The sequence below is a fragment of the Bidens hawaiensis genome, unplaced genomic scaffold (genome assembly GCF_021521415.1).
Source record: "Bidens hawaiensis isolate Kalapana, Puna unplaced genomic scaffold, B.hawaiensis_p1.1 tig00053977_1, whole genome shotgun sequence".
Lineage (NCBI taxonomy): Eukaryota > Viridiplantae > Streptophyta > Magnoliopsida > Asterales > Asteraceae > Bidens > Bidens hawaiensis.
This window is the reverse complement of record NW_027506279.1, coordinates 18,390-40,415: the sequence shown is the minus strand read 5'-3', so window position 1 is coordinate 40,415 and position 22,026 is coordinate 18,390. Positions and strand designations below refer to the sequence as shown.

At 38.2% G+C, this 22,026-nt stretch overlaps 1 protein-coding gene across 1 annotated transcript; it reads left to right on the top strand.

Annotated features, from left to right (window-relative positions):
- The first annotated feature begins 2,380 nt into the window (after window positions 1-2,380).
- On the top strand, window positions 2,381-10,264 carry LOC143617340 (protein ENHANCED DISEASE RESISTANCE 2-like). Its single transcript, XM_077089932.1, has 22 exons — window positions 2,381-2,712; window positions 2,817-2,891; window positions 3,570-3,623; window positions 3,879-3,944; window positions 4,019-4,122; window positions 4,220-4,290; window positions 4,380-4,493; window positions 4,593-4,633; window positions 4,714-4,814; window positions 4,962-5,057; window positions 5,619-5,683; window positions 5,776-5,847; window positions 5,934-6,089; window positions 6,182-6,396; window positions 7,031-7,195; window positions 7,298-7,399; window positions 8,229-8,273; window positions 8,352-8,492; window positions 8,580-8,675; window positions 8,765-8,866; window positions 9,993-10,122; window positions 10,220-10,264. The coding sequence occupies exons 1-21, from the start codon at window positions 2,569-2,571 to the stop codon at window positions 10,101-10,103; spliced, it is 2,136 nt and encodes a 711-aa protein (XP_076946047.1). The 5' UTR covers window positions 2,381-2,568; the 3' UTR covers window positions 10,104-10,122; window positions 10,220-10,264.
- Window positions 10,265-22,026: the final 11,762 nt, after the last annotated feature.

Sequence of the window (22,026 nt, the reverse complement as noted above, 5' to 3'; positions counted from 1 at the left end):
AGAACAACTTAGGTGTCGCAAGTGGCTTATTGGGCCACTTGGCGGCATCGTATTGGTTGACGAATTTTGTTTTTCTTTTTTAGTTCAATTACCATAATAAACGTAATAGAAATCGATCAAACGCCAGTTTTTTTTGTTTAAGTTTATGTATCATAACATACCTGAAAGAAACTGAACAAGTTCTAGTAGACTCGCGGCCTTATTTAATGCTTATAACTGACAACGCTCGGGTTTTACCAATGCACAAGTTTACCGACACCCCCCCCCCAAATGGTCGTTGGTCCACCTCAATTTTTATATTTTTTTTGTTTTTTCAGTTTTGGACTGAATTCATGTCAAGTTACCGCCTCAATGCTCGGGAGTCGGGACCAACAACGCTTGGGTTTTGACCACCGCCCGGGTTTGCCAACCAAATAAACATCGTCTTTAATGTTTTTTTTTCTTATATGCTAATTTGACGAATTAATTTTTTGGTTTTTAACGCTCAAATTTTACCAGTGGTGTTTATATCATGACGAACGCAACCGATACTGATTGAATTTGCGTCGACTTATCGTCGTAACGCTCGGGTTTTACCAATGCCCATTTTTCAACGATTGATTTTTGCCAGCTGCCCCGATGTAACGCGCCGGGTAAAAAAACTAGTTATAACTATTGTTGAAATGGGTAACACCGGAGAAAATTAAGTGAATCCGACACAACAGGATTGAAAGCATTAAACAAAATCAGAACCAAAAAGTATAACTCATAACACCTCAAATAAGATAGGGTTTTAACAACAATGGATCCAGTAATTTTTTTTTTATTTCGGGGTGTGGGGGATCAGGATTTTCACAAAGAATAAAAAAAAAAAAAAAAGTTAAGGTGAGCGGTCGTCCTTCTCTAACAAGGTAAACCGGGTCCAAATGAAAAATGATCTCATGCAAAATAACAAGATAAACCGGATCTTGTTAGGGCCACGAGCATCATCCTTAATTGGTCCACGTCATCGAATCTCAAGTCTCCAACATATAGGTAAGGGATGATTTCTTTTTCCTAAGGTGAGATGTCAACCACTCATATTAATTTTGACGCTTTAAACCGTTATGAAGAAAATACACCACTGTGGGAAAGCTTCTTGATTAATCAGATTTCAAACCGGAGACCTTAAAATCTCAAGCCATTGGGCCAGAAAGCCAACTGCAATAATTAAAATAATAATTTTAGAGACGTGTTAACTTTAATTAAAATAATATTGATATTACTAATAAAAATATTGTTCTAACGTATTGATTTTGGAAAAGACATTTCATATTGAATTTATAAGAGATTTGATAGACATCTTGCAACGAAATATAAATATCAAAGGGTACACTCACCATGTTGGACATAGACATCAAATTCAAATGTAATAGGTATAGTGATAAATTTTTTATTATAGTAGGAATACGAAGCTATAAAACACAAATAAACCTATAACAATATGAGTATTTAAATCCTGAAAATATATTTCAATTTTTAAAAATACATTGATGCCTATAAATTTTAACACTTATAAGTCAAAAAAACTAACAGAATTAATATTTAAACATTTTTTAATTTTGATATCTTTTATAATGGTTAACATGTTTCTACCCGTACATGGATCACATATCATGATTATATATACGGAGCAGGAGTAGATTTACACGTGATATATGCACATGGTTTTGTGATTAAATAGATTTATTTTAATCGTTTTGTAATGATGGACAACATGCTTCATTAAATATAGAGGTTTAGGACGGAACACTACTAGATATATCGTGGATGGTAAGAACCCAAAACAACCATCCTCTTCATTTTATCACGAGTTAATGATAGAGAAAAAGAAAAATACAAGTAAAAATGTTAACACAGTAGGTCAAGACAATTCATAACGTAAGGACAATCTAACAGAGTAAATTACTAAGTTGGAATTAAATATTGAGGTTATCCTCCTATCAAACCAAACAAGATTTTATGTGATTGTTCATAATATTTTTCACATTATATAGTTGTTTGTAGTTGAACCTCCCCCATTATGACCCTAATTTTGTATCAAAATAATAATAATAATAAGTTAACCACTTAACCAGTAACCACCAACTCAATTATCATCTCCATCCAATTTGGCCTCCTTTGAAATTTTAGTAATTAAAAATTCCAATTCAGTCAGAATTCTCACGCTGCCGTTCGTTGGTCATCATATAATAATAATAATAATAATAATAATAATAATAATAATAATAATACTCTCTCTGTAATATAATACCGCCACCGGCATCCTAACTACTCGCCGGCCATATTCACCGATCGTAAGTTACTTCATCTTCTTCTTCTTTACTGTATTTCGTTCATTTTCACTTCAATTTTACTTCTGTAGGTCGAATTGAACCGGTGAAGTTAGATTCTGCAGATCGCCTTTGCGGATTTGACCGATTGACGGATTGAGTTTGACTTTTGGAAGTGTTAGGGTTTAGGTTTGGTTGAATTTGGGGGTTTAGGGTTTATGAGTGATTAGTTTTTGATTATTTGAGGATCGGAATAGCCGAAGAGGAGGAGATCGAGATGTCGAATTCAAAAGTAGTGTATGATGGATGGATGGTGAGGTATGGGAGGAGGAAGATTGGGAGATCTTTTATGCATATGCGGTATTTTGTTCTCGACTCGAGGCTGCTTGCTTATTACAAGAGGAAGCCTCAGGATAATGTGGTAATTGTTAATCATTAACTTCAGTTTTGCATTAATTTGTGATTGATGTTGGTTAACCATGAGTTTTAGTAGGTGTGTATTTATGTATATTTGTTTTACGCTAGGTTCCGATCAAAACGCTGGTTATTGATGGCAACTGTAGAGTGGAGGACCGGGGTTTGAAAACTCAGCATGGACATGTGAGTTTTTATTAATTAGTTTTGTTGCTTGCTTTACAAGTCATACTTTGTTTGGAACTTGAAAGTGTGTGATCTAAACTTCTTGTTCATATGTGACTTTAAGAACAAACTAAGAATATGAAGTCAACTACTGGTATTTGAGAAATTAATAGTTGGCATATGCTTTTTTAGCTTCATTTGTCACTCACAAGTATTCGCTTTTGTAAGCTGTGATCTAAAATCTACATGTTCTGAAAAGCCAAAAATATATTTTCTATTATCAGAACTGTGCATACATAATTTTTTTGGTTTCCTTGTAGTTTATTTCAGTGTGTAGAGCTTTGATTATAATATAAGCCTTACGGATCATAATTTGAAGTCTAAGCCTTGTGGATCATAATTATTGAAGAAATATACTTTTGTCTTTCAGAAGCATGTGGATTTTCAGTCACAGTTCACATACTATGCTTTATCTTTTGTCATAAAGGTCATACATACAAAAACAAACACACATGTGTATGCATCATTATTGCTCTCTCCTTCAGTCCGTAGGATATTGTTAGTATATTTTATATTCAGAAGTTTGTTTATGTTCCTAGCATAATGAGATTACAATCTATGTTTATGAACAATGAAAAGCTTTCTTTCTGCTGTTGCCATATAGTGTTGATGTTACTTCACGTATTATCTTTGCAACAGATGGTGTATGTGTTATCAGTTTACAACAAGAAGGAGAAGTACAATCGAATCACGGTACATGATCTTTACTTTAATTTTCAACCAAGTCAAAGGGGGTACATTGTTGTGACTCAAGTTACTGTTAATATGTGTCGGGAGTGAAATTGCAAAAGTATTCTCTTTATCTTCTTGCAATTCTGTTTTACACTTATAGTTCTAAATACTTGGTCTTTTGTCATTTGACATGCTCTAGTTTTTATCTTCTCTTGAAGGATAATACATGTTGTTTGGTATTCTGTTGTTATATAAAAATTTTCATTGCTATTTTAGATGGCAGCTTTCAACATCCAGGAGGCACTTATCTGGAAAGAAAAAATTGACTCTGTTATTGATCAGGTATATGTTTTTTCAAACTAATCTTTTACATAGGTTGTTACTGTGAAAACTAACAACTTCTCAACAATTAACAGCATCAAGAGTCACTAGCTGCCAATGGGAATAAATACCATTATTTTGAATATAAGTCTGGGATGGATAGTGGAAGGAATGCTTCCTCATCGGATCAAGAAAGCCAGTAAGTACAATTCATATGTAACTTGGGCTTTATTAATTATTTTTCTTCTATCCTGTGGCTATTTTTTTTATTTATGCAATCACTTCTTGATTTGTAGGTACAGTGCTGCTGAAGATGAAGAAGATTCATCACGGCCAAGCTTGTTGCGAAGAACAACCATTGGGAATGGTGATTGTTTTTTTTTTTCATCTATTTGCTGCATGCTGGCTATTTTTTGTTTTCCCACCTTTATTAGTCTGTTTAATATTTGTTGATAGGCCCTCCTGAATCTATATTGGATTGGACCCAAGAAAGTTCAACATTGGCAAGCCAGAATGCTAACAATCAAGCATTTTCAAGGAAACATTGGCGGCTTCTTCAATGCCAAAACGGTACTTTAGTCTGTCTTTGATGAAATTAGGAACTTAGGTATTGACTCTAATGGAAAATCTAAATCATTAATTATTTTTGCTATGTAAAATTTGATGTAGGACTTCGTATCTTTGAAGAGCTTCTTGAAGTCGACTTCCTTGTATGTGTTATTTTTTATATGATCTAGTATTTACACAATTACCAGAAAAGACGTGTATATGTTTTTGTATGTCATTTCAGCCAAAGAGCTGTAGTAGGGCTATGAAGGCTGTTGGTATTGTTGAAGCTAGTTGTGAAGAAATATTTGAGCTTGTAATGAGCATGGATGGAACACGCTCTGAGTAAGCATCCGTTATGTGTTTAAATATTCATACTTCTATATGACTATTTCTATTTTCTTTTATCCTTTTTTGTGTACTCAAGTTTTATGTCATATTGCTGGACTCATGGTTTTTATAACATGCTATATTGCATTGTCACATGTGCAGATGGGATTGTAGTTTTCTCGATGGTAGCTTGGTTGAGGAGGTGGATGGACATACAGCAATTCTGTACCACAGGCTTCAGTTGGATTGGTTCCTCACGTAATACAATCTTCTTCTTCTTCTTCTTGGTGGATGGACATACAGCAATTCTTCTTCTTCTTCTTCTTCTTAGTGTGTGTATGTGTGTGTTTGTCTAACGTATATAGATTGCAAAAGATGCACATACACTTACAGATGTTCCAGATTTGGATCATTTTAACTGATGATGAGGTAAAGATAACCTCTTAAGATAAACTAGAGAATAGTAGAGAACGTAAATTGTATATTGGTTGCGTTTGTATAATAGGGTTATATAGGGGCTCTATATATAGAGAATTGCATGACACTTGAATACATTCTAGATATTATAATTATGTGACTAGTCTAATACTCTAGAATATGTGTAGATCACTCCTGGGCTTTTAGACTGTCTTCAAGTATTTAAGTTCATTTATCAAGTATCTAAGGTTCTTTTGGTTTTTTTGTTCTCTCTGTTCTCTTTCTCTCTGAATAATAAGTATATATCAAGGTCATTTAACCCAATAACACTAAAAAGTCGACTGTCAATTCTAACCTATTTGAAGTTTAAAACAGCAATTTATGTTTTCGTTTCTGTTACAGATTTGTGTGGCCACGTGACCTTTGTTATGTGCGGTATTGGCGCCGAAATGATGATGGGAGTTATGGTGAGTGCATGCAGCCATGCATATACAAAATAATTTTTTTAATTTTTCTTGTTTATTTATTATTAAATATTGAGGTTTATTGTTATCTGCAGTTGTACTATTTTGCTCTAGGGAGCATGAGAACTGTGGTCCACAACCAGGATACGTGCGTGCACATATTGAGAGTAAACTCTTTCCCCTTTCATATAAACTGATTTTAAGGTGTTAAGATCCACGCCATACAGGTTACAATTACAATATTATAATATAGGTGGGGGTTATAATATTTCCCCTTTAAAACCCCGAAATGGACGGCCCAGATCACAGGTCCAGCATCTTATGCAAATTGATCTAAAGGGATGGGGAGTCGGTTATGCTTCTTCATTTCAACAGCATTGCCTGCTTCAAATGTTAAATAGTGTTGCTGGTTAGTTGCAATATATCATACAATAAGTTCAATAATTAAATTGCGTTTTTAAAATGAGTAAGTGCTTTATTTACTTTTATTTTTGATAATAGGATTGCGGGAATATTTTGCACAATCTGATGAAAGGACTGCTCCCCAAAGAATTCCTGTTATGGTTAATATGGCCTCTTGTACAGTTCCTACGAAGAAGTCACAAAAGATAAACTTGACTTCTGTTCATGACCGAAGTCATTCTCTTGAGAATGTGGCAAAAATGATGGACGAATACTCAGATGAAGATGAAGATTTTCAAATCCCCGATGAAGAGGTTGGTAATTGGTGTTTACACCACACATACACACCATTTTCAGAAATCGTCCTTAAACTAAGGAAATAGCAAGAAACATCCTTCATGTTTAAATAAATTTGCATGTTTATTTCTTTCCACTAACGGGCACTAGGCTTTTTTTGTTGAGTCCAATCATGTACTTCGCACATTAGAGCATGCTTGTCGTATTACTCTTTTAATTAAAAATTTTTAAAAGCAAATACAAAACTCTAGAGAGTAGACAGAGAGAGAGAGAGAGAGAGAGAATGATAGAAGAGAAGAGAGAGAGAGAGTGGATAATCTAGGATTTTGTATATTTTTTATTTTTTAATTAATATAGTAAAATGACGAAAGTACCCTCATGTGCAATGTACATGACTGGACTTAACAGAAAAGATAACACCGTTAAAACATAAAGGATGCTTCATGTTATTTATTTAGTTTAAGGACGATTTCTGAAAAATGGCATAAACTTAAGAACGAAAAGTGTAAATGTACTCTTTCTTATATTTTCTTATTTTGTTGACATTTTCAGGAGTATATAATTGAGCAGGAGAGAAGACGGGCTGGTAGATTATGGATATGTTTTTTTTAAATCATTATATTTTCTGAATTTTACTTATGATAATATTTACATGTTGAAGCCCTTGAAGAAGAACCCGTTGTTGAAATTGATCTGTCTTGCTTTTCGGGTAATCTTCGGCGAGATGACAATGAGAAAGGTCGTGATTGTTGGAACATATCTGATGGAAACAACTTTAAACTCCGCAGTAAGCGTTTTTGCTATGATAAATCAAAGGTCAGTTATTTTCTTATTCCATCACATTATTGTTATTTTAGTTTTTAAGATGTTCAATCTTGTATCTAATTTTTTAATTTTTACTGTTTAACGTGACCAAAGATGCCGGGAGGCAAACCCCTTATGGATCTTGTTGCTGTTGACTGGTTTAAAGACACCAAGCGAATGGACCATGTTGCTAGACGCATGGGTTGCGCCGCACAAGTAGGTTTTTAGACTATTTAATTTTCATATGAAAAAAATCTGAAATTACCAAATATGAACAACTAATGAACACTTGAATATTGAATCTATGCTTGGAATAAATAAAGTGGATATTGTAGTAATGGACAAATAAAGCATGGTGCATTATTAATCTAAAGACTTGTGTAGGGGTGTAGATGAGCCGACCCGAGCCCAAGCTTGATTAGGCTTGGCTCGTTTTGATTTACGAGAGCTCAACTCATTTCGAGTTCTTTTTCTAAACATCAAGTTTGGCTCCTGAGTTGTTTTTTCAAGCTCGACCTCTGCTTCTTTATTATTTATTAATTAATTTAAAATTAAATTAAATTAAATTAAATTAAATTAAATACAGTTTAATTATTTTTATGTATTTTTTAGTTAGAATTTATATGTATAATGTGTATGTATTATTTAGTTATTTTTATCATAATATTACATATGATAAATATTATTATATAAATATATATAATACTTTAAATAATAATTATACAAATATTAGGTTCGTGACTCGTGAGCAACTCGTGCTGGGGCTTGAACTCGTATAAGCGTGAATCAATTCGAGCTTTTAACGAACCAATCTTGAGGAAGCCTCCTTGACTCATTTACATCCGTAGACTTGTGACATAGTCATCACTTAAGTTTTCTTTCTATTTTTAGAAACAATGGTGCTTTAGGATTGTCAATGTTTTGAAAACTAACAATCTCTACTTATTCTAGAACATTTAATTAATTTTATTAATTTAACTATCCGAAATTTATAAATACATAGAGATTATAATGCTTGCTTTGACAGTAATGTTTTTCTCTATAGGTTGCTTCTCAAAAAGGACAATTTTGCTTGGTTTACAATCTTCAAGTAAGCTGTCATAAAGTATAAAAATTTGAACAACTTTTATAATGCTGTGGTATTAATAATAGCATATTAATACTGAAGGTACCTGGCTCAACCAACTACAGCATGGTTTTTTATTTTGTGACAAAAGAATTGGCAGCCGGCTCTCTATTGCAAAGGTTTGTTGATGGTGATGATGAGTTTCGCAATAGTAGGATGAAACTCATACCATCAGTCCCCAAGGTATCCATCTTGCCACCTGATCACTTTTCTGTCACCTCATCTCACCACCTCAATCATTTGCTGACTTGTCACTAATGGATGTGATAGGGTTCATGGATAGTGAGACAGAGTGTTGGAAGTACTCCTTGTCTTTTGGGAAAAGCTGTTGACTGCAACTATATTCGTGGTGCTAATTACTTAGAAGTAATATTCTTTTTTATATCTTTGTTAATGTTTATACACACATCTGAGAAATCTCTCATACGATTGGTTAAATTTTTGCTACTTGGCAGGTTGATGTTGACATTGGCTCTTCGACTGTGGCTAATGGTGTCTTGGGTCTTGTAGTTGGTGTTATAACTAGCCTTGTGGTTGACATGGCTTTCCTTGTACAGGTATGTTTATCAAATACACATTTTAATTTAGGATTTAACTAAAAAGAAAACGGGTCAAATGTGTTGAAAGCCATTTGAAGAGCATTCCTAGTGCATAAAACCTTCTTAAATAGCTTTTTTTTAAAAAGATTAAATTATTTTTGCAACCATATTTGGCATCTTATTTATATATAGAAATAAAATAGGATAAAATGTGTTTGCAAGTCGGCTTATTATACTCAGGATTTTAGTTTTCAAGTGGAAAAGTATCTGTTTGGTTCCAAACTGCTTCTGGTTTTTACCAGTTCCCAACTAGATTATAAACTGGTGATTCGGCTTGGATTCGTTCCTAACCAGTTCTTGCCAAACTGGTTTCATATCCGGGTTACAAACCAGTTCTGGCTTCCAAAATGGTTTTTTTTTTGTATACCCATGACCAGCTTTCATAGGAGGGCGGGGTGCTCGACGGCCCCTGGCCCGATCACCACGCTAGGCCCGAATTTTTTTATTAAAAATATATATATATATTGTGAAAAAGATTATGTATCTTTAATGTTTAAACCCAATTACTCAACTCATTTAAGCCTATTTTTATTTTAAAAAAAATTTGCACAACCCAAATCATAACCAAGTAAGCCCATTTAAAAATTTAATTATTTAAACCTAACAAAACCAATTTATTTTCACCTTTGGCCCAAAAAATTTTAACTATTCTCAGAGATGGCCCTGTGTACCCCTTTAGGCTCAACTAATGGTGTAAACAAACTGAGCTCGAGTAATCTCGAGTTCAAATAATTTATTGTTTATTTATTATTTAATTTATTTTATATGCATTTATAATTATTTTTGTGTATCTATAATTGTATTTTTATGTATAAAATAATAATAAATTTTATCTAGTTATTTCTTTCATAATTTAATATACAATATCTATTATCTATTACGTAATTAAATATTAGAGAACATTCATATAACGAAGGTTCACAAGCCTATTCAAGGTCGAAATGTGAAGCCCAGGCTCGTTTGCTCGTTTATTAAATGAGCTTCACTATAGGCTCGAGTTTTTTAAGCACCGCTTGAGCCAGTCTCGCTCACGAGCGGGTCGACTCTTTTACACCTCCACATGTTTTCCTTTTTTGTTTGTCAGGCAAACACAACAGATGAGTTGCCAGAGCGGCTTATAGGTGCGGTTAGGGTTTCCCATCTAGAGCTAAAGTCTGCAATTGTCCCCAAATTGGAACCAGATCCAGAATCATGAAATCATTTACATGAGCGCGGTTTGTTCATAACTTCTCATAATAAATTTGCTTTTGATGGTTTGTTGTAATATGATAAGCAGGGCTAATTTGTTGGTCATATTAATCAAACTGTTAGGTACATAAGGAGTGTCTTGAAATCTTGTAGCAGGGTTGCTATAGTGGCCAGCAGGTAGAATCGGTTTTTATTTATTTTTCAAAAGTTTGTTTTAGTATGTCGTTTTGATAACCTGTTTTTTATTCATTTGGCAGCAAACTGAGGGGACAGTGTAAAGGGGTTACTTAGAAAACAAAAATATCAGAAGCTGGAATGCGACTTTCTGCTACAGTGACTAAATTCATTTGAATAGTTTCAAGGCATACTTGTAAGTGGTAACAGTTTTCGGATTGTGGAACCAAAATATAGGTTTTTTGATCTTTTTCTAGTTGAACAGAATAAGGAAACACAAAGTTTGTATACCAGATTCAGTACATAGTTGTGATGGTTGAAAGTTGGTAGATTTAAGTTCATATGCCAAGCATACTTGTGATCTTTGCATATGGATTTCATAATGGTGTGTCGGTGTGTGTGTATATGTTCTAGTACATAATCAATTTTAATGTCTGAGAACCACGTCAGTAAATGTACTTGTATTGTTTGTGGTTCTCTACTTGGTATCAATAGTGTTGGACTAATGGGTTCGGGTCAACCCTTATTTTTATTCATGTTGAAAACGTTAAACCTAAACCCACACTTGAAATCATGAGTATAACATGACCTGCTTAACTTAACCCAATCTAAACGCATCAAACAGGTTTACAAGTGGTAATCAAGTTATAAATGTGTTAATCATACTGATAGGTTGTTAAATGGGTTATAGGGTCATAAATGGGTTAGCGGTTAGCCTGTTTAATTAAACAACTTGCTGGGTCTTTAATTAAGTGAGATAAATAAGTCAACCCAAACGTGGCTTGTTTATTAACTAGGCTGTAATAAAATCTAAAACATGACTATTTTTGTGTTTTGTTTCACGTTATGTTCAGAATTTTTTTACACATCCATATAACATGTAGACATTAGCAAAAGTCTACATAGTAGTCCCAATGCAACACTCTTAACCACTCGGCCATCTCTATTATCTCCTAATGATTTTGACCCAAAAACCGAAAATGAGGCTTTGATGTTATTGTCATCATCTTCCACAAATTGTGCTACGAAAACAAATCGAGAAGGTCTTGATGGTACATGTTGCATGCTTGTAGATGCGCAATGAAATGGTATTTTATTGCTGTAGGTTCCGAAACCGGATCCGACAACGAACGGCTTTGCTTTTGATAAGTGCTTGAGACGGGTGCAGTAAATCAAACGATCGAACATAATATAAAGATAATATAAAGTATATGAACGATCTCGTTATAGGTTAAAAGAATTAATATATTAAACACGAACCGACCCACTCAAGGTGAGCTCTCCTTGGGTGGATGATTTACACCATGGAAAACACACACACAAACTAACAATAAAGTCCCTATTTATAGCTAAAAAAACAATCTAGAAGCTTTCTCCCGTTGAAGTTAAACGCGTGCACCGAAGCGCTCTTCTCGTGTCCGTATTTCTCGCCGACATTAATTATTATCTTGACCATGAATAAATAATGGGTTTCGTAATTTGATATCGCAAGTCACAAATATTGGCGTTACAATCACCCCCTTGACTTGTGATCTCAAAACATTGTCGAATCCGTGTCTCGTATTTTCCCAAATCAACCCGATAACCGAAGCTTCTTCAATCACCCCCTTAAGGTATGGTCCACCTAATTCATTCATGAAGACGTTCTCGCTTCTTTATCCATCTCGGATCTTAAGCAATATAGGTTCAGAAGAGCTTGACGAAATACCGGGGACAACGATCAAATGACAAAGCTTATTATTTCCGTGAATGAAATTATTTAAGTAACTCACCCCTAATAAATAAGTATCCCAGATACTCGTATCCCACATTTTCAGGTTGAGAGCTAGACAATTTAATTCCCTATTAAATCCAACTTGTTCAAAAATTATCACCTTAATAAATAAGCATCTAAGATGCTCGTAGCCTACGTTTTCAAGATCCAATTCTCGAACGCCTTGAAAATAACATATAAATAATATGCTTTGAACACGGTCCAATAATGACGAAAAACCCGAACAAGTTTGACTTTCTTCAGTTTGGTCAACTCTAATAAACCATTTACTCGGCCCACAAAAAATATCCACGTAACCAGCTAAAAATCTGGACATGATGTTTTTCGGCCCATGTAAGTCCATAACTCATAATCCTGCTCAAGCAAAATCTCACATGTGATCCAATAATAGTTTTTGGCCCACAACAAACAAACTCGGTCTAAAAGAAACAAATTAACAAGTTGGGTCTCTGGATATGGCAGAAGTTAATAATTTCCAGAAAAGTGTCGTACCTAATCTTTAATTACTAAGGTGATGCAAACCCTAGCATCATTCTAACAGCCGCCATGATCAAAGCCACCGGTGACCTTCCACCCGGAAAATGCCGCCCTACTTCATCATCCCAGATCATCACGAACCCCCGTCAAGGTCACCGCCGACCATAACCAACCTCCTAAAATCAACAGTCATAATTTTTTTTTCATAAACCCTCTGCCGGATATCTATCTGCGGACAAAACCTAAGCGGCTGAACGTTAGCTCTCTTCGCCCGCCGTTCAAAACCACCGCCGCTGCCGTCTTCTTCTTTTCTTCTACATATCGGCTGGAAAAACGCAGCCACCACCGCTACTGCCAGCAGTTACCGGCAAACCCGTCGGTCACATCTTTATCCAACAGTTGCCGATCAGAAATAACCGACGCTCACGCACATCGGAGTTTGATTTTTACATCTTAAACTTCGGAATCAACGCCGGGAAGGACCGCAGGGTTGCCGGATTTTCGGCATATGGCGGAACGGTTTCCGAAACGCCCGGATTTGGCACTTGTAGCTCCCGAACATCCGGATCTACAAGGAGAAGCTTCAAACACGCTTATTTCTAACTTTATTTTCAAACTTCAACGGGTCTTTAACATATCGGTTCGGGTAACCGCGGAAATAGAACCCGAATATCAAGAGCAAAATTGAATCATAATATTCGACCCGCTCTGATACCACTTATAGGTCCTCTAGATTGATCTCACAACTTTACTCGGATCAATCCGTGTTGTTGGTTAGCGGAAATCACCAACGACACTCGGATCTTAGTTTGTTTATGTAAAAGAGAGAAAATGGAGATGAGAGAGAGAGACTTTATTTCCAAACGTTGTCATGAATGAGTGTTGTTGGAGTTGGAGTTGGAGTTGGAGTTCTTTAGAGAAATGGGTAAGTGACCCTTTTATAGGTTTCATTTCTCCAGTAATTACAAAATAAGCGTACAAAATAAACGTACCGAGTACGTACTATACTTACTAAAAGCAAACTAAAATGTCATACAAAATCCTAAAAACAATATTTAATAATGGCAACCTGCTTGGCTGCTTACATAGTGAATTGGATTTACATAAGTTTGAATTGACAATTGCAACATCGTCTTAAGATAGAATCTGTAGTTAACCACAACAAACAAAATTGAAATCACACGATGCCAACATTAAGTATATAATGAAGAGTTAAATTTAAAACATACAACAAAGTTATTTCCATAATCGGTTTCTTGAATCAATTACCTTTGTTCACGGTTTTCTTCTACAGTCGATGATGGCTTGGGGTGTGCGTGGTGCCGTTCCGTGTGGTTTTGGGCTAAAATTTTTGAAACCATTTAGTTTTGGCCTTTTCGGTTTTGGTTTAGTTTTGCCATTTTAGCTTGAAAATTTTAGGTTGAAAAAGAAGCGTGGCCGAAAATAATGATTAAGATATCAATATCTTTATTCTAAACCAACAGGATAATAACACAAAGTAGCCTCCATTTTGTTATTAAAGGGCTGTTAAGTAACAAAATCAATATAAAACCATAAAAAGAAGAAACTTAACACATATTTCAAGCGTGTGTACGTGTTTCAGGTCATTGAATGCTAAGGATGCTTTTCGAATGATTTACGAGCTTGGAATGAAGACTTAGAAGAATGGAATTGGATTGACACACTTCCCAATACACAAATCAAGAAAATGCCAAAGTTGGCCTGGCATGTTTGTCATTCGCCCGACGCGAAGGGACCAGGAAGAAAGGCTTCTCTCTACGCGAAGCAAGCTAAATTGGAGCCCGACTATTTTGTCCTTCGCGCTACGCGAAGGACCAGTATACAAGTAGTTCGCGCTACGCCAAGGGAGTTAAAATGGAAAATTAAACCTAAATCATATAAAATTAGTTTTTGAGCTCCATTCGAGATATTTTCTATTCCAGCAGCCAGAGAAGAACCCTAGGACAATTTTACATCATCCCAAAGCTTCCGGTTCATCAATTCATTAGAGACGTTGTGGACTAATCGCTCCGCAACAGATAGAGGACGTCAATGGTGCCTTGATTGACGCCCTATGTCCCCATAGGTGGATAAATGCTCCGATATTAAGGTCAAATAAAAGGCAATAACATTAATCAATGTCAATTCAATAGGTTTCAATAACTTTCAATCAATGAATGGTCTATTAGGAACATGCGATCACGAGTACAATAAAAATATATTCTATATCATGCATGATGATTTCACTTATCAATATAACAATGATCAATTTAACAACTTGTAATAAATAAGTAAAAGAATTTATTTAATAAAGGTGACACGATACTATAAAATAATTCAATAATGATAACGCGATTAACGACTCAAGAACCCATATACTATGAGGGGGAAGACATGGTATGACGCTAAAAGTGCAAGACCACGAAGTCCGTACACTATAAGATTGATGAAAAACAATATTAAGCTATAATTTAAATGTAACACCCCGACCAAAGGCGGATTATACATCGGGGCGCCACATATTGCTTCATTACTCGCGACACTATTGGTGTCAATATTTATTAATACACATTTTATCGCGCACGCGCAGCGGGGAAAATAAAGAACATGAATCAAACATAAATCAATATATTATAAATTATAACATTTAAACAACATTAACTTGTCTTGATACATTTTAATTCTAGGTCCAAAAGTAAAAACGTCCTACGTGTCCACAAGCTCCAAAACAGCTACTGCAAACCTGAACATGTGTTAAAATAAACGTCAAACACTTGCGTGTTGGTGAGAAATCAAGTTTAATAGATAATCATAGATAATCACAGTAAATCTGCGCGCAACACGTGTATGTCTAGAGTTTAACAAGGGTGTAATCAGATTGTGATCAAGCCTAAGATAGTTCATAGATCATAGTTCAATCCATGCTCCCAATTGAGCATAAAAACGAGAAAACATCTGTGCAAGTGTAAACAAAGAAAACCGTAAACGATAGGTCTCCCGTGTTCAACTAATGGTACCAACGGAACTGCGGAATAGGCCGAACAAAGCGGTTAATGATACACACATACAAATAAACAGCCAAGTAAACGTCCTCAACACATGGGATACTGCGCGACTAAAGTTCGTAAACAAGTTTAAGACTCAAGTTTTGTATGAACACATGAACACCCCAAAGCATTTAAAATAAAAAGGGATTAGATACGAGATAACTCACATGATAAACGATGCGGTGATAGATAAAGCAAGAACCAACTTTAAACAAGCACAAGTTAACCTATAAATAAGATTATTGTTTTAACGATTGGTTTTAAGTCTTGATTATAAGTTAGCATAATTAATAAGTAAATTATTATATATACATATATACATTACCGGAAAAGCAGGGCAGAACGGAGGAAGACGGAGGCGGAGAGGGAGGCGGCAGGAGGACAACGGCAGAGAGCAAAAAGGGAGGAAGAGAACAGGAGAGATTAAGTGTTTGTGTGTGATGTGTTAGGAAAAATAATGCTATTATTTATAGAGAAACCCTAGGGAACACAATCCTAGAAAAGGGGAAAAGATCTCAAAAAGCAAAAGATTCCAAAAGCAAAAGATATCAAAAGATATGGCAGCTGCAGGGGGCAAGATAAAGCTGTCAGCGAACAGTAAAAAGGCATGGGCAGTTCAGATAAAGGTACTGGTCAAGCATGGAAAAAGCAGATCTCAAAAGATTATGTCAGTCACTTTATCTGCCAACCAATGGGGTTGGCGCGCATGTTGCGCCGAAAGTAACTTTTCAGACATAAAGCAGATTAGGTCAACAGCTCAAAAGATAAGACAACACAAAAGCAAACGGCTAGATTAAACAGAAGAAAACTCAAAGGGTTTAGCGCGAGAAGGCTAAGGCGCGAAGGCAGACACAGAAGGTCATGAGAGCGCGAGCGCGAAGGCAGACAGAACCAACCTTAACGCGTCGCGGAAAGAACTACCATTTCTAAGCGCGCCGCGGGAAGAATCACATTTCTTAGCGCGCCGCGGGAGGAACTAAAATTCCTAGCGCGCCGCGGGAAGAACTATAATTCTTCGCGCGTCGAGGGATGAACTACGATTCTTAGCGTGCTGCGAGAAGAACTACAATCCTTAGCGCGTCGCGGGAAGAACTACCGTTCTTAGCGCGCTGCGAGAAGACTTACAATTCTTAGCGCGCTGCGAGAAGAGTTCGTCTCGCGTATCGCTGAAACAGGTGGTCTTCACGCAGGATTCCTTGTAAGGGGTCTGGCGCGTGGAGCTGCGCAGACAACCTTAGGCGGGAGGAACCAAAGGACAAGCAAAGAGTTAGAAGAAAAAGGAAGGCTTAAGGGCGGGACAGCGACAAGAGGGAACAGAAGGCGGAAAGAGAGAAGAGGGACGGGACGGCGGAAAGAAAGAGAGAGAAAGAGGCGGGAAGGAAAATATATATTATTATTAAAAGTAAAATATAAGTATAAATAAATATTAAATCATAAAAGAGAGATCGGGTCAGAGAAACGGGTACCTGGGTCGGGTCGGATCGGGTCAGATGTCACAGTCTCCCCTACTTTAAGAAATTTCGTCCCGAAATTTATCTCGAAGTAGGTTGCGCAGAGAACAGGTGCGGGTACTTGATCTTCATTTGATCTTCCCTTTCCCATGTAAACTCGGCTCCGCGCTTGGACTCCCAGCGAACTTTCACGATAGGGATACGACTGCGCTTGGTTTGCTTAACCTCGCGATCCATAATCTCAACAGGCTTCTCAACGAAATGCATAGTTTCATCAACTTGAACTTCATCAAGCGGAATGTGAAGGTTCTCGTCAGCTAAACACTTCTTGAGATTGGATACATGGAACGTTGGATGCACATTACTGAGCGCGGGCGGCAGGTCAAGTCTGTAGGCAACTTTTCCCACACGCGCGAGAATCTTGAATGGACCAACATAACGAGGAGCAAGCTTACCTTTCTTCCCAAAGCGGACAACACCCTTCCAAGGCGACACTTTGAGGAGAACAAGATCACCAACTTGAAATTCGAGAGGCTTTCGCCTACGATCTGCGTAACTCTTCTGTCGGCTTCTGGCAGTCAGCAAATGATCACGGATCTTGGCGATTTTATCGGTTGTCTCTTGAACAAGTTCGGGTCCTGTGATTTGAGTTTCACCCACTTCGCTCCAACAAATCGGGGAGCGGCACTTACGACCGTAAAGTGCTTCAAATGGGGCCATACCGATACTGGAATGATAGCTGTTATTATAAGAGAACTCGATCAAAGGCAGGTGTGAATCCCAATTACCTCCAAAATCAAGAACACAAGATCGGAGCATATCCTCAAGAGTTTGAATAGTTCGCTCAGACTGACCGTCAGTCTGAGGATGATATGCCGTACTCATGTCCAAGCGAGTTCCTAGAGCAGATTGGAGAGATTTCCAAAAGCGAGATATAAAACGGCCATCGCGATCGGATATGATGCTCAAAGGAGTACCATGGCGGCAGACAATTTCCTTGACATAAAGCTGCGCGAGATGCTCAACACGGTAGTTTTCACGAATGGGCAGAAAGTGAGCAGATTTAGTCAATCGATCCACTATTACCCAGATGCTATCATGTTTGCTTGCTGTCAAAGGTAACTTGGTAATAAAGTCCATCGCTATACCTTCCCATTTCCACGTAGGAATTTCCGGTTGTTCGAGCAAACCAGATGGGCGTTGGTGTTCAGCTTTAACTTTAGAACAAGTCAGGCACTTAGCTACGAACACAGCAATATCCTTTTTCATACCGGGCCACCAATAAGTTATGCGCAAATCCTTGTACATCTTATCAGCGCCGGGATGAATAGAATACCGAGATTTGTGCGCTTCACTCAGGATATCAGCGCGAAGATTCTCATCACAAGGGATCCAGATGCGATTGAGATAGCAGAGAATTCCACTCAGATTAGGGACAAAGAGTGCTTCCGCGCCACACGCTAACTCGGCGCGAAGGTTACCATTACTGATAGATGCGCGCTGCGCGTCACGAATACGCGATTCAAGGTTGCTTTGAATCGGCGCGAAGTGAAGCTGGGTGCGCGGCAAGATACAGTTAAGTTGGCAGGGTTTTCGGCTGAGCGCATCGGCTACCACATTAGCCTTACCAGGATGATACCGGATCTCACAATCGTAATCGCTGATGAGTTCGTTCCATCGGCGTTGCCTCATGTTAAGTTCCTTTTGATCAAAGATATGCTGAAGGCTTTTATGGTCAGTGTAGAGGATACACTTAGTACCATAAAGGTAGTGTCTCCAGATCTTCAAGGCAAAAACAACTGCACCAAGCTCGAGGTCGTGAGTTGTATAATTCTTTTCATGAACCTTAAGTTGCCTTGATGCGTAAGCGATAACCTTGCCTCGTTGCATAAGAACACAACCGAGACCTTGGTTGGATGCATCGCAATACACGATAAAATCATCATTACCCTCAGGTAGCGCAAGAACAGGAGCTTCACACAACAATCGCTTAAGCGTTAGAAAGGCTTCTTCTTGCTTCGAGCCCCAAATATACGGTTTACCTTTGTGCGTCAGAGCTGTTAAAGGCAAAGCGATCTTTGAGAAGTTCGAAATGAAACGCCGGTAATAACCAGCTAAGCCCAGAAAGGAACGGATCTCAGAAGGAGAGGATGGCGTAATCCAGTTCTTGATTGCTTCAATCTTGGATGGGTCGACATGAATACCCATCTTGTTTACAACATGACCAAGAAACTGTACTTCATCAGACCAAAATTCACACTTGGAAAGCTTAGCATAGAGTTGCTCGGCTCTAAGCTTTTGCAATACCAATCGGAGATGTTGCTCATGCTCGGTCTTGGTCTTAGAATACACCAGAACATCATCGATAAACACGATCACGAATTTATCCAAGAAAGGCCTACACACCCGATTCATTAGATCCATGAAAACGGCGGGTGCGTTGGTTAGACCGAAGGACATGACCAAGAATTCAAAATGGCCATAACGAGTACGAAAAGCAGTCTTCGGAACATCTTCATCGCGGATACGCAACTGATGATAACCAGAACGGAGATCGATCTTCGAGAAACAGGAGGCACCTTGGAGTTGATCAAAGAGGTCGTCAATACGCGGTAAGGGATACCGGTTTTTAATGGTGAGTTTGTTCAACTCGCGGTAATCAATACACATGCGAAACGATCCATCTTTCTTTTTAACGAACAACACCGGAGCACCCCAGGGCGAAGAGCTAGGGCGAATGAATCCTTTAGCAGTCAACTCTTGAAGTTGGCTGGCCAATTCTTGCATCTCAGCGGGTGCAAGACGATAAGGAGATTTGGCTACGGGGGAAGCACCAGGGACAAGATCAATACGGAACTCGACTTCACGAGCGGGAGGGATACCAGGAAGATCATCAGGAAAAACTTCAGGAAAATCACGCACAACAGGGATATCGCGAAGCTTCTTTCCTTCATCGGGTTTAACCACATGGGCTAGGAATGCAATACACTTCTTCCGCATGAGTCTTTTGGCTTCGGCGCAAGACATAAGTTTAAGACCGCGGGAGGGTTTCTCGCCGTAAATATGAAGATCACCATTTTCTCGAGGTATGCGAATCAATTTCTTGGCGCAAATAACTTCGGCGTGATTCTTCGAGAGCCAGTCCATACCAATAATAACATCAAAGCTTCCAAGAGGCATAGGGATGAGGTCGATCAGAAAATCGTTTTCGTTAAGGTTAAGCGTGCAATCTTTAATTACCGAGTTTATTAAAACAGTTTCGCCATTAGCCAATTCAACTGAAAAATCTTCTTTTAAGTTATCGCGCGGTCGCGCAAGCTTCTGCTCGAAGGCGCGAGAGATAAAACTTCGATCGGCGCCAGTATCAAAAAGCATAGATGCATAAAATCCGTTAAGCAAAAATGTACCATTAACTACGTCGTTATTCGCTTGCGCTTGGTGCGCGGTTATGTTAAAAGCTCGGCCACGCGTCACTTGGTTCGAAATTTGGTTCACCGGATTCGCTTGAGTAATCTGAACTTGTAGCCTTGGGCACGCGTTCCGGAAATGACTTGGATCACCGCAGTTAAAGCACGATCTGGGTCGTGGGTTTTGGTAAGTTGGCTGTGGGTTCTGCGGGTAAGCTGGTGGTGTTGGCGCAATCGGATTGGAGGGAGGGGTTCTACAGTACTCAACGGAGTGACCTACGCGGCCACATCGGTTACATTGTCGACACGGGACTTGAGGTGGGTGATGAAGTCTACAGGTTGGGCAAAAGGGTTGGTTTCCTGTGTAAGGTTTCTTAGTTGGCGGGGCAGGGAGTGCGGGATTGGTTAAGGCATAGTTGTGGACTGCAGGAGGTGCTGGGTAGGTTGACAGTGGGTTAGGCGCGTAAACTGGGGGTTGATAAATGGGTTGTTGGACAATGGGCGGGTTGGTAAGCGCATAGGCTTGTCTGCGCCTACGTTTCTGGTTATGGTTTGAGGGTTCTGGTTTGGTTTCTGTTGGTTCAGGGACAGTCTTGGTGGGTTTGGTCTTCTCAGTTCCCCGCAGGAACAGGGTTCCTGCTCTGACATGGTTGTCGCTGAGCACAGCGGCCAATTCGATGGCGTCAGAGAGGGTAACTGGGTTTCTGGCCCATACAGAATCTTGAATTTCCATGGGGAGACCCCCAAGGAATTTCTCTATGGCTCGGCGGGAAGGGGTAACAAGGTGAGGGACAAGCAGACTTAGTTCATGGAAGCGCGTCGCGTACTCGCGCGCTTCACCGCTGTATTGCTTCAAGTTCCAGAATTCTTCCTCCAGGCGCTTAACTTCGTTGGGAGGGCAGAATTCTCGCGTAAGAATTTCCTTGAATTCCTCCCATGTCATGCTAGAAGCAGCCTCTGCGCCACGCGCATGAGCTACTCCATTCCACCATGTAAGCGCTCTGGATTCCAGGACACTGGAAGCATATAGGGTTCGTCTGTCTGAGGGGCATTGGGTGTGGAGGAAAGCGTTTTCAATCTTCTCAAGCCATTGGAGCATCACGGTGGCTCCTTCAAGACCTGTGAACTTCGGAGGGTTACCCGCATTAAAGGACTTAATGTTATAACTGGTGGTGTTGGTATTGTTTTGGCTCAAAGCTTGGGCTATTGCGGCGGCCATTTCCTGGGAACGTTGCTGTCTACGCATGCGCGAGGCTTCTCTTCTCTGAAATCGGCGAGATAGCGGAGGCATTCTATAAAAATTTTAATTTTAGTTAATATCTTGGTTTTAGCGCAAAGTTTTAATCTTATAAAGCTTGGTTTCACGGAGTTAGATACTATCAAAAGTTAAAGTAAAATAAATGATCCTAAATGCAGACTTAATAAAGGTAACAAATTCGAATCAGAAATCGACAATTCATGTATCACCATGACTTTCCGAATTCCCAATTTAAAATATACGAGTAAACGAGTATTGGAGATTGACGATTCATGTATCACCATGACTTTCCAATCTTCAATATAAAATATACAAGAAAATGAGTATTGGAGGTTGACAATT